This window comes from Oncorhynchus mykiss, chromosome 17 (genome assembly GCF_013265735.2).
Source record: "Oncorhynchus mykiss isolate Arlee chromosome 17, USDA_OmykA_1.1, whole genome shotgun sequence".
Lineage (NCBI taxonomy): Eukaryota > Metazoa > Chordata > Actinopteri > Salmoniformes > Salmonidae > Oncorhynchus > Oncorhynchus mykiss.
In genome coordinates, this window is record NC_048581.1 from 11,801,430 (window position 1) to 11,813,652 (window position 12,223).

At 44.4% G+C, this 12,223-nt stretch overlaps 1 protein-coding gene across 2 annotated transcripts in view; it reads left to right on the forward strand.

Annotated features, from left to right (window-relative positions):
* Nucleotides 1-7,899: 7,899 nt before the first annotated feature.
* Nucleotides 7,900-12,223, forward strand: part of LOC110493399 (DENN domain-containing protein 1B-like) — a 27,671-nt gene continuing 23,347 nt past the window's right edge. For both annotated transcript variants that reach the window (XM_036948961.1, XM_036948962.1), the window contains exons 1-2: nt 7,900-8,310; nt 10,816-10,880. In XM_036948961.1, the coding sequence (XP_036804856.1) occupies nt 8,294-8,310; nt 10,816-10,880 (82 nt within the window). In that variant the 5' untranslated portion in view covers nt 7,900-8,293. The remainder of the gene's footprint in view (nt 8,311-10,815; nt 10,881-12,223) is intronic.

Here is a 12,223-nt window from a genome sequence, read left to right on the forward strand (position 1 = left end):
TTTCCATTGATTGTCCATGAGGTCGAAGGAATTGTCTGTAGAGCTCTGAGACAGGATTGTGTCGAGGCACAGATCTGGGGAAGGGTACCAAAACATTTCTGCAGAATTGAAGATCCCCCAAGAACACAGGTGACTCCATCATTCATAAATTGAAGAAGTTTGAAACTACCAAGACTCTTACTAGAGCTGTCCGCCCGGCCAAACTGAGCAATCGGGAGAGAAGGGCCTTGGTCAGGGAGGTGACCAAGAACCCGATGGTCACTCTGACAGAGCTCCAGAGTTCCTCTGTGGAGATGGGAGAACCTTCCAGAAGGACAGCCATCTCTGCAGCACTCCACCAATCAGGTCTTTATGGTAGAGTGGCCAGACGGAAGCCTCTCCCCAGTAAAAGGCACAACAGTCAGCTTGGAGTTTTCCAAAAGGCACATAAAGACTCTCAGACCATGAGAAACCAGATTATCTGGTCTGATGAAACCAAGTTTGAACTCTTTGGCCTGAATGCTAAGAGGAAACCTGGCACCATCCCTACGGTGAAGTTCGGTGGGGGCAGCATCTTGCTGTGGGGATGTTTTTCAGCGGGCAGGGACTGAGAGACTAGTCAGGATTGTGGGAAAGATGAATGGAGCAAAGTACAGAGAGATTCTTGATGAAAACCTGCTCCAGAGCTCTCAGGACCTCAGACTGGTGTCGAAGGTTTAACTTCGACAGGACAACGACCTGTTTTTGCTTCGACATTGTGAGGAATTGTGTGTAGATTGATGAGGGGGAAAACTATGTAATCAATTTTAGAATAAGGCTGTAACGTAACAAAATGTGTAAAAGTCAAGGGGTCTGAATGTTTTCCTATGGCGCTGTATAGAGGGGGAGTATCAGTATCAGCTCCATGTTCACTGGGAGTTCCCTTTGGCCTCTTATACAGACACAGACCATCAGTTATACTGGGAGACGTGATGATACAGCTGTCTAATCCATGTCAGACAGCAGTCCCAGGCAAGCTAATCATGGGCTCCCGAGTGGCGCAGCAGTCTAAGGCACTGCATCTCAGCGCTAGAGCCGTCACTACAGACCTGGTTTGATTCCAGGCTGTATCACAACTGGCCGAGATTGGGAGTCCCATAGGGTGGCTCATAATTGGCTCGAAATTGTCTGGGTTAGGGTTTGGTGGGGGTAGGCCGTCATTGTAAATAAGAATTTGTTCTTAACTGACTTGCCTAGTTACAGTGCCTTGCGAAAGTATTCGGCCCCCTTGAACTTTGCGACCTTTTGCCACATTTCAGGCTTCAAACATAAAGATATAAAACTGTATTTTTTTTGTGAAGAATCAACAACAAGTGGGACACAATCATGAAGTGGAACGACATTTATTGGATATTTCAAACTTTTTTAACAAATCAAAAACTGAAAAATTGGGCGTGCAAAATTATTCAGCCCCCTTAAGTTAATACTTTGTAGCGCCACCTTTTGCTGCGATTACAGCTGTAAGTCGCTTGGGGTATGTCTCTATCAGTTTTGCACATCGAGAGACTGACATTTTTTCCCATTCCTCCTTGCAAAACAGCTCGAGCTCAGTGAGGTTGGATGGAGAGCATTTGTGAACAGCAGTTTTCAGTTCTTTCCACAGATTCTCGATTGGATTCAGGTCTGGACTTTGACTTGGCCATTCTAACACCTGGATATGTTTATTTTTGAACCATTCCATTGTAGATTTTGCTTTATGTTTTGGATCATTGTCTTGTTGGAAGACAAATCTCCGTCCCAGTCTCAGGTCTTTTGCAGACTCCATCAGGTTTTCTTCCAGAATGGTCCTGTATTTGGATCCATCCATCTTCCCATCAATTTTAACCATCTTCCCTGTCCCTGCTGAAGAAAAGCAGGCCCAAACCATGATGCTGCCACCACCATGTTTGACAGTGGGGATGGTGTGTTCAGCTGTGTTTCTTTTACGCCAAACATAACGTTTTGCATTGTTGCCAAAAAGTTCAATTTTGGTTTCATCTGACCAGAGCACCTTCTTCCACATGTTTGGTGTGTCTCCCAGGTGGCTTGTGGCAAACTTTAAACGACACTTTTTATGGATATCTTTAAGAAATGGCTTTCTTCTTGCCACTCTTCCATAAAGGCCAGATTTGTGCAATATACAACTGATTGTTGTCCTATGGACAGAGTCTCCCACCTCAGCTGTAGATCTCTGCAGTTCATCCAGAGTGATCATGGGCCTCTTGTCTGCATCTCTGATCAGTCTTCTCCTTGTATGAGCTGAAAGTTTAGAGGGACGGCCAGGTCTTGGTAGATTTGCAGTGGTCTGATACTCCTTCCATTTCAATATTATCGCTTGCACAGTGCTCCTTGGGATGTTTAAAGCTTGGGAAATATTTTTGTATCCAAATCCGGCTTTAAACTTCTTCACAACAGTATCTCGGACCTGCCTGGTGTGTTCCTTGTTCTTCATGATGCTCTCTGCGCTTTTAACGGACCTCTGAGACTATCACAGTGCAGGTGCATTTATACGGAGACTTGATTACACACAGGTGGATTGTATTTATCATCATTAGTCATTTAGGTCAACATTGGATCATTCAGAGATCCTCACTGAACTTCTGGAGAGAGTTTGCTGCACTGAAAGTAAAGGGGCTGAATAATTTTGCACGCCCAATTTTTCAGTTTTTGATTTGTTAAAAAAGTTTGAAATATCCAATACATGATTGTGTACCACTTGTTGTTGATTCTTCACAAAAAAATACAGTTTTATATCTTTATGTTTGAAGCCTGAAATGTGGCAAAAGGTCGCAAAGTTCAAGGGGGCCGAATACTTTCGCAAGGCACTGTAGATAAAGGTAAGTAATTACTACTTGGTAAATAGATGTGGTATTCTATCCATTGATCTGAGCCCTGCTCTGCTCTACCTTTCTCTCATTCTCTTCCTCCCTCTCCCTGTAGGATTCTATCTTCTATTTCCTCACGTCTCTCTCTCTCTCTGTCTTCCTCCCTCTCCCTGTCCGATTCTATCTTCTATTTCCTCACGTCTCTCTCTGTCTGTCTTCCTCCCTCTCCCTGTCCGATTCTATCTTCTATTACCTCACGTCTCTCTCTCTCTCTCTGTTCCTCCCTCTCCCTGTCTGATTCTATCTTCTATTACCTCACCTCTCTCTCTCTCTCTCTTCCTCCCTCTCCCTGTCTGATTCTATCTTCTATTACCTCACCTCTCTCTCTCTCTCTCTTCCTCCCTCTCCCTGTCTGATTCTATCTTCTATTACCTCACGTCTCTCTCTCTCTCTTCCTCCCTCTCCCTGTCCGATTCTATCTTCTATTTCCTCAAGTCTCTCTCCCTCCCTCCCTCCCTCCCTCCCTCCCTCCCTCCCTCCCTCCCTCCATCCATCCATCCATCCCTCCCTCCCTCCCTCCCTCCCTCCCTCCCTCCCTCCCTCCATCCCTCCCTCCCTCCCTCCCTCCCTCCCTCCCTCCCTCTCTCCATCCATCCATCCATCCATCCATCCAGGAAGCCATTGCTTTAAGAACAGATTAAAATCATTTCCAAATAATGTCTCATTTGGAATTGATTGAATAAAGATGTTTTTCAAAAAAGATATGCTGTTGGTATTTTCCTGTATTTTTTCTCTCTTTCTAATGGGTCAGATTCAGTTCCTTACAATTCAATGCTTTAATGTATCGCTTAGCAACGGATCCTATTTTACTCTCTAGTCAATTTTTTTCCACTTAGTCTACCGTCGGCTTCAAATCAAAATCAAATCAAATTGTATTTGTCATATGCCAACGTAAACAACTGGTCTAGACTAACAGTGAAATGCCAACGTAAACAACTGGTGTAGACTAACAGTGATATGCCAACGTAAACAACTAGTCTAGACTAACAGTGAAATGCCAACATAAACAACTGGTGTAGACTAACAGTGAAATGCCAACGTAAACAACTGGTCTAGACTAACAGTGAAATGCCAACGTAAACAACTGGTCTAGACCAACAGTGAAATGCCAACGTAAACAACTGGTGTAGACTAACAGTGATATGCCAACGTAAACAACTAGTCTAGACCAACAGTGAAATGCCAACGTAAACAACTGGTGTAGACTAACAGTGAAATGCCAACGTAAACAACTAGTCTAGACTAACAGTGAAATGCCAACGTAAACAACTGGTGTAGACTAACAGTGAAATGACAACGTAAACAACTAGTCTAGACTAACAGTGAAATGACAACGTAAACAACTAGTCTAGACTAACAGTGAAATGCCAACGTAAACAACTGGTCTAGACTAACAGTGAAATGACAACGTAAACAACTAGTCTAGACTAAGAGTGAAATGCCAACGTAAACAACTGGTGTAGACTAACAGTGAAATGCCAACGTAAACAACTAGTCTAGACTAACAGTGAAATGCCAACGTAAACAACTGGTGTAGACTAACAGTGAAATGCCAACATAAACAACTGGTGTAGACTAACAGTGAAATGCCAACATAAACAACTGGTCTAGACTAACAGTGAAATGCCAACGTAAACAACTGGTGTAGACTAACAGTGAAATGCCAACGTAAACAACTGGTGTAGACTAACAGTGAAATGCCAACATAAACAACTGGTGTAGACTAACAGTGAAATGCCAATGTAAACAACTGGTGTAGACTAACAGTGAAATGCCAAAATAAACAACTGGTGTAGACTAACAGTGAAATGCTAATGTAAACAACTGGTGTAGACTAACAGTGAAATGCTAACATAAACAACTGGTCTAGACTAACAGTGAAATGCCAACATAAACAACTGGTGTAGACTAACAGTGAAATGCCAATGTAAACAACTGGTGTAGACTAACAGTGAAATGCCAACATAAACAACTGGTGTAGACTAACAGTGAAATGCCAACGTAAACAACTGGTGTAGACTAACAGTGAAATGCCAACATAAACAACTGGTGTAGACTAACAGTGAAATGCCAACGTAAACAACTGGTGTAGACTAACAGTGAAATGCCAACGTAAACAACTGGTCTAGACTAACAGTGAAATGTCAACGTAAACAACTGGTCTAGACTAACAGTGATATGCCAACGTAAACAACTGGTGTAGACTAACAGTGAAATGCCAACGTAAACAACTGGTGTAGACTAACAGTGAAATGCCAACATAAACAACTGGTGTAGACTAACAGTGAAATGCCAACATAAACAACTGGTGTAGACTAACAGTGAAATGCCAATGTAAACAACTGGTCTAGACTAACAGTGAAATGCCAACGGAAACAACTGGTGTAGACTAACAGTGAAATGCCAACGTAAACAACTGGTCTAGACTAACAGTGAAATGTCAACGTAAACAACTGGTCTAGACTAACAGTGAAATGTCAACGTAAACAACTGGTGTAGACTAACAGTGAAATGCCAACGTAAACAACTGGTCTAGACTAACAGTGAAATGCCAACGTAAACAACTGGTCTAGACTAACAGTAAACAACTGGTGTAGACTAACAGTGAAATGTCAACATAAACAACTGGTGTAGACTAACAGTGAAATGCCAACATAAACAACTGGTGTAGACTAACAGTGAAATGCCAACGTAAACAACTGGTGTAGACTAACAGTGAAATGCCAACATAAACAACTGGTGTAGACTAACAGTGAAATGCCAACATAAACAACTGGTGTAGACTAACAGTGAAATGCCAATGTAAACAACTGGTCTAGACTAACAGTGAAATGCCAACGTAAACAACTGGTGTAGACTAACAGTGAAATGCCAACGTAAACAACTGGTCTAGACTGACAGTGAAATGCCAACATAAACAACTGGTGTAGACTAACAGTGAAATGCCAACGTAAACAACTGGTGTAGACTAACAGTGAAATGCCAACGTAAACAACTGGTCTAGACTAACAGTGAAATGCCAACGTAAACAACTGGTGTAGACTAACAGTGAAATGCCAACGTAAACAACTAGTCTAGACTAACAGTGAAATGCCAACTTACAGGTCCTTCCCAACAACACAGAGAGATAGAAAATAGAGACATAATAGAAAAGTTAGTAATAGATAATATTAGTAAGTAATAATAAATACATAATGAGTTATGATGTCTATACATGTCTACGGCTGGGATTCAATCTGAAGGCAGGTTGAAGGTACTGCTGCTTTTAAAAGGCCATTTCCGATTTCGCCCACATATGCAGTGGTTACCTGGAAAGGGAACATTGTCTTTAAAAGCCTCAGTAGTCTACCTACAACCAGCGAACGGTTTGAATCTGGGTATAAGTGAAAATCTGACTTTTGGAAGTCTGGTTTTATAGTCCGATCCACCTGTCTCAGTCAGTTACACTTAACAACCACACGGTGGCAGTACTACACATGTTATCGTGTGTTGTGTAAAAGAGTAGACTTCAACAGTGGTTCTCAATCCTCTCGTCTGGGACTCCCAGACGTTTCACAATTTTGTTGTAGCCCTGAACTCACCTAGCCCTGAACTAGCCTAGCCCTGAACTAGCCTAGCCCTGAACTAGCCTAGCCCTGAACTAGCCTAGATCTGAACTAGCCTAGCCCTGAACTCACCTAGCCCTGAACTAGCCTAGCCCTGAACTCACCTAGCCCTGAACTAGCCTAGCCCTGAACTAGCCTAGCCCTGAACTAGCCTAGCCCTGAACTAGCCTAGCCCTGAACTAGCCTAGCCCTGAACTAGCCTAGATCTGAACTAGCCTAGCCCTGAACTATCCTAGCCCTGAACTAGCCTAGCCCTGAACTAGCCTAGCCCTGAACTAGCCTAGCCCTGAACTAGCCTAGATCTGAACTAGCCTAGCCCTGAACTATCCTAGCCCTGAACTAGCCTAGCCCTGAACTAGCCTAGTCAAGGGGGTCGTTGGAGTGGTAAGGGGAAAGCAACCGACTGTACACGAAAATCAGACACCGATGTGGCTCAGTGCAACAGTGTTGCCATTGTTTTTGATAATTGTTCTTTCTAATGTCGACTAATATCACATACTCACAAACTAAAAATATATGTGTGTAGATTATACAATCAGTTGGTGAGAGAAAGAGCCTCAGACCTCCCATTCATTTGTCCATGTCTCCTGTATATGTTGTTCCTGTTTCAGGTGTGTTTCAGACCAATGATTGGTTGACTATAGAGAATCCCACAATGCAGGCGAAGGCTGCAGGATAAAGCCCTTTAGTCTGCGTTTAGCAGGGACTAAAGTATTACACACATTCAGTACACAGCAGGGTGTAGGAATCAAACTTCCAACCTTGGTGTTGACAGAACCATACAGTATCAGAGAAAGAGAGGAGAGGAGAGGAGAGGAGAGGAGAGGAGAGGAGAGGAGAGGAGAGGAGAGGAGAGGAGAGGAGAGAGAGAGAGAGAGAGAGAGAGCGATAGAGAGAGAGAGAGAGAGAGAGAGGGGGAGAGGAGAGGAGAGGAGAGGAGAGGAGAGGAGAGGAGAGGAGAGGAGAGGAGAGGAGAGGAGAGGAGAGGAGAGGAGAGGAGAGGAGAGGAGAGGAAAAGAGACAGGGAAGGAAAGAGATGAAGGAGAGGAGAGCGAGGGCAGAAAAGGTGAGAGAGAGGGAGAGAGAGTCCATGCAGTACTACAATCAACAGAATCATCATAACATGGTTGTGAAGGGACTGCTGTCTGTGTCCCAAATGGCACCCTATTCCCTATGGGCCCTCTGGTCAAAAGTAGTGAAGGGGGAGGGGTGATGATGACACCAAACAAGAAGTACAGGCTAGACTCCTCACCATTACTACTTCCTTAAAACGTGACTACAGTGTGAAGTCCATGGTGAGAGATGAGGTGAGAGAGGGAGAGAGAGAAAGACAGACAGAGAGAGAGACAGAGAGAGAGACGGAGAGAGAGACAGAGAGGGAGAGAGAGGGGGAGAGAGAGGCGAGAGAGAGAGAGTGAGAGAGAGAGAGAGAGAGGAACAGACAGAGATGACAGAAAGTGACAGAGGTGAGTTGGAAGAGGATTGAGAAAAGAGAGGGAGGAAGAGAGCAAGAGCAACGTAATCTGCCACAGACCACACGCACGCAAACACGCACACACAAACACAGACACACACACACAAACACAGACACGCACACAGATATCAGGAAGCAATCTGTTCCGTGCTGACTGTGCAGGGTGCTGTCTTGTATGTAAGCAGAAGAGTGTGTACCGTACGTCAGTGTGTGCACGTCAGTGTGTGTGTCTGCCGACAACAGGTTGCAAGTATGACCCTCTCACCTCAAATCTAAGGATCTCTCACCCCACTGGACAGACACATGGACACACAGCTACACGGACCAACACCATGGGCTCAAGATTAAAGTAAGTCTAACAGCTCTCTATTTTCTCTCAATCTCTCTACTCTCCTCTCTGTTATTGCGGCTTCTATCACTTCCTCTCTCTCGGCTGCACAGGAAGCAGGTTTGCACAGTTGCCGGCGGTAACACTGTTGCCGACAGCAATGTGATGGTACTAGTAGCCACATTCAAAGAAGAATCAAGGCCTCACTTGTATTCTTCCACTACTTATTCTCGGTTGACCTGAACACGTTCTCCTTCCGCAGGTTGTTGTGAATACTCAAACACTGAATACTACTGTCTTTAAAGTTGATCATCCATTTCTACTTTTAAAGTTGATACTTTTCATTGTCAGTTATCTGGTAGTAGAGACAGGATAGAGGCCTCTACATGACACAACCAGACTGTTAGTCCACAGCCCTGGTCCGTCCTCCTATGTTCCCTGTACATATTACTGGTGAGGTGGGATGTTCTCGTTGTGATTTTACATTTCAGCAGGCACTCTCATCCAGAACGACTTACAGGAGCAATTAGGGTTAGGTGACTTGCACATGGGCACGTTGTCAGATCTTTATAGCTTGTCAGCTAAGGGATTCAAACCAGTGACCTTTCGGTTACGGGGCCCAACGCTCTTAACCACCAGGCTACCTACCACCTAGATGTGTTCTGTTCTTGTTCCAACTGTGATGTGTTCTGTTCTTGTTCCTACTGTGATGTGTTCTGTTCTTGTTCCTACTGTGATGTGTTCTGTTCTTGTTCCTACTGTGATGTGTTCTGTTCTTGTTCCTACTGTGATGTGTTCTGTTCTTGTTCCTAATGTGATGTGTTCTGTTCTTGTTCCTACTGTGATGTGTTCTGTTCTTGTTCCTACTGTGATGTGTTCTGTTTTTGTTCCTACTGTAATGTGTTCTGTTCTTGTTCCTACTGTGATGTGTTCTGTTCTTGTTCCTACTGTGATGTGTTCTGTTCTTGTTCCTACTGTGATGTGTTCTGTTCTTGGAGAGAGAGAGAGAGAGAGAGAGAGAGAGAGAGAGAGAGGGGGGGGGGGGGGACGGGGAGAGAGAGAGAGAGAGAGAGAGAAGAGAGAGAGAGAGAGGGGAGAGAGAGAGAGATGGAGAGAAAGAGAGAGAGAGACAGAGAGAGAAAGAGAGAGAGATGGAGAGAAAGAGAGAGAGAGAGAGAGAAAGAGAGAGAGATGGAGAGAAAGAGAGAGAGAGAGAGAAAGAGAGAGACATGGAGATCAGAGTAAATCCCCAACCTCTCCTCCATTATCACAATGATTCCCTAACCTCTCCTCTAGTATCACAGTGATTCCCCAACCTCTTCTCCATTATCACAGTGATTCCCCAATCTCTCCTCCATTATCACAGTGATTCTCCAACCTCTCCTCTAGTATCACAGTGATTCCCCAACCTCTCCTCCATTATCACAGTGATTCTCCAACCTCTCCTCTAGTATCACAGTGATTCCCCAACCTCTCCTCCATTATCACAGTGATTCTCCAACCTCTCCTCTAGTATCATAGTGATTCTCCAACCTCTCCTCTAGTATCACAGTGATTCCCCAACCTCTCCTCATCCAGTATCACAGTGATTCTCCAACCTCTCCTCCATTATCACAGTGATTCTCCAACCTCTCCTCTAGTATCACAGTGATTCCCCCAACCTCTCCTCCATTATCACAGCGATTCTCCAACCTCTCCTCCATTATCACAGTGATTCCCCAACCTCTCCTCCATTATCGCAGGGATTCCCCCAACCTCTACTCGGTTATCACAGTGATACCCCCAACCTCTCCTCCATTATCGCAGGGATTCCCCCAACCTCTACTCGGTTATCACAGTGATACCCCCAACCTCTCCTCCATTATCGCAGGGATTCCCGCAATATCTCATCCATTATCGCAGGGGTTCCCCCAACCTCTCCTCTAGTATCACAGTGATTCTCCAACCTCTCCTCCATTGTCACAGTGATTCTCCAACCTCTCCTCCAGTATCACAGTGATACCCCCAATCTCTCCTCCATTATCACAGTGATTCCCCCAACCTCTCCTCCATTATCACAGTGATTCCCCCAACCTCTCCTCCAGTCTCCCCAGCCAGTCCACTTCCTTGATGTATTCCATAACTACAACTGATCAAGCCCCTCATTAGTTAAATAAGCTGGCTTAGTTGTAGAGTACTGGGGGAGAGGTGCTGGAGGAGAGGTGCTGGAGGAGAGGTACTGGAGGAGAGGTACTGGAGGAGAGGTACTGGAGGAGAGGTAGTGGAGGAGAGGTACTGGAGGAGAGGTACTGGAGGACAGGTGCTGGAGGAGAGGTACTGGAGGTTAGGTACTGGAGGAGAGGTACTGGAGGAGAGGTACTGAAGGAGAGGTACTGGAGGAGAGGTACTGGAGGAGAGGTACTGGGGGACAGGTACTGGAAGAGAGGTACTGGAGGAGAGGTACTGGAGGAGAGGTACTGGAGGAGTGGTTTGGGAAGCACTTCTCTATCACTACTGTTAATGTCATGGTGTTGTGTGTTTCTTCAGAGGAAACCCTGACAGGACCTTCTACTGGTTCTTTGAAGCATCTTGTCCAATCGCAAATGACAAAGGTGAGTTTTTGGACACACACAAGGACACGTATGTATAAACAGGCACAGATGCAAATGCACACAGGAGCACACACACACACACACACACACACACACACACACACACACCAATGCACGTATAGTTGAAGACGGAAGTTTACATACACCTTAGCCAAGTACATTTAAACTCAGTTTTTACAATTCCTGACATTTAATCCTAGTAAAAATTCCCTGTCTTAGGTCAGTTAGGATCACCACTTTATTTTAAGAATGTGAAATGTCAGAATAATAGTAGAGAAAATTATTTATTTAAGCTTTTATTTCTTTCATCACAATCCCAGTGGGTCAGAAGTTTACATACACTCAATTCGTATTTGGTAGCATTGCCTTAAAATTGTTTAACTTGGGTCAAACATTTTGGGTGGCCTTCCACAAGCTTCCCACAATAAGTTGGTCACTCCAATACCTTGACTTTACAATACCACAACTTTGGAAGTATTCTTGGGGTCAGTGTCCATTTGGAAGACTCATTTGCGACCAAGCTTAAACTTCCTGACTGATGTCTTGAGATGTTTCTTCAATATATCCACATCATTTTACTGCCTCATGATGCCATCTATTTTGTGAAGTGCACCAGTCCCCCCTGCAGCAAAGCACCCCCACAACATGATGCTGCCACCCCCGTGCTTCAAGGTTGGGATGGTGTTCTTCGGCTTGCAAGCCTCCCCCTTTTAACTCCAAACATAACGATGGTCATTATGGCCAAACAGTTCTATTTTTGTTTCATCAGACCAGAGGACATTTCTCCAAAAAGTACGATCTTCGTCCCCATGTGCAGCTGCAAACCATAGTCTGGCTTTTTTATGGTGGTTTTGGAGCAGTGGCTTCTTCCTTGCTGAGCGGCCTTCAGGTTATGTTGATATAGGACTCGTTTTACTGTGGATATAGATACTTTGTACCTGTTTCCTCCAGCATCTTCACAAGGTCCTTTGCTGTTGTTCTGGTATTGATTTGCACTTTTCGCACCAAAGTACGTTCATCTCTAGGAGACAGAACATATCTCCTTCCTGAACGGTATGACGGCTGCGTGGTCCCATAGTGTTTATACTTGTGTACTATTGTTTGTACAGATGAACGTGGTACCTTCAGGCGTTTGGAAATAGCTGAGTTTGAAGGTAGGCCTTGAAATACATCCACAGGTACACCTCCAATTGACTCAAATTATTATCAGAAGCTTATATGACATCCTTTTCTGGTATTTTCTGGAATTTCCAAGCTGTTTAAAGGCACAGTCAACTTAGTGTATGTAAACTTCTGACCCACTGGAATTGTGATACAGGGAATTATAAGTGAAATAATCTGTC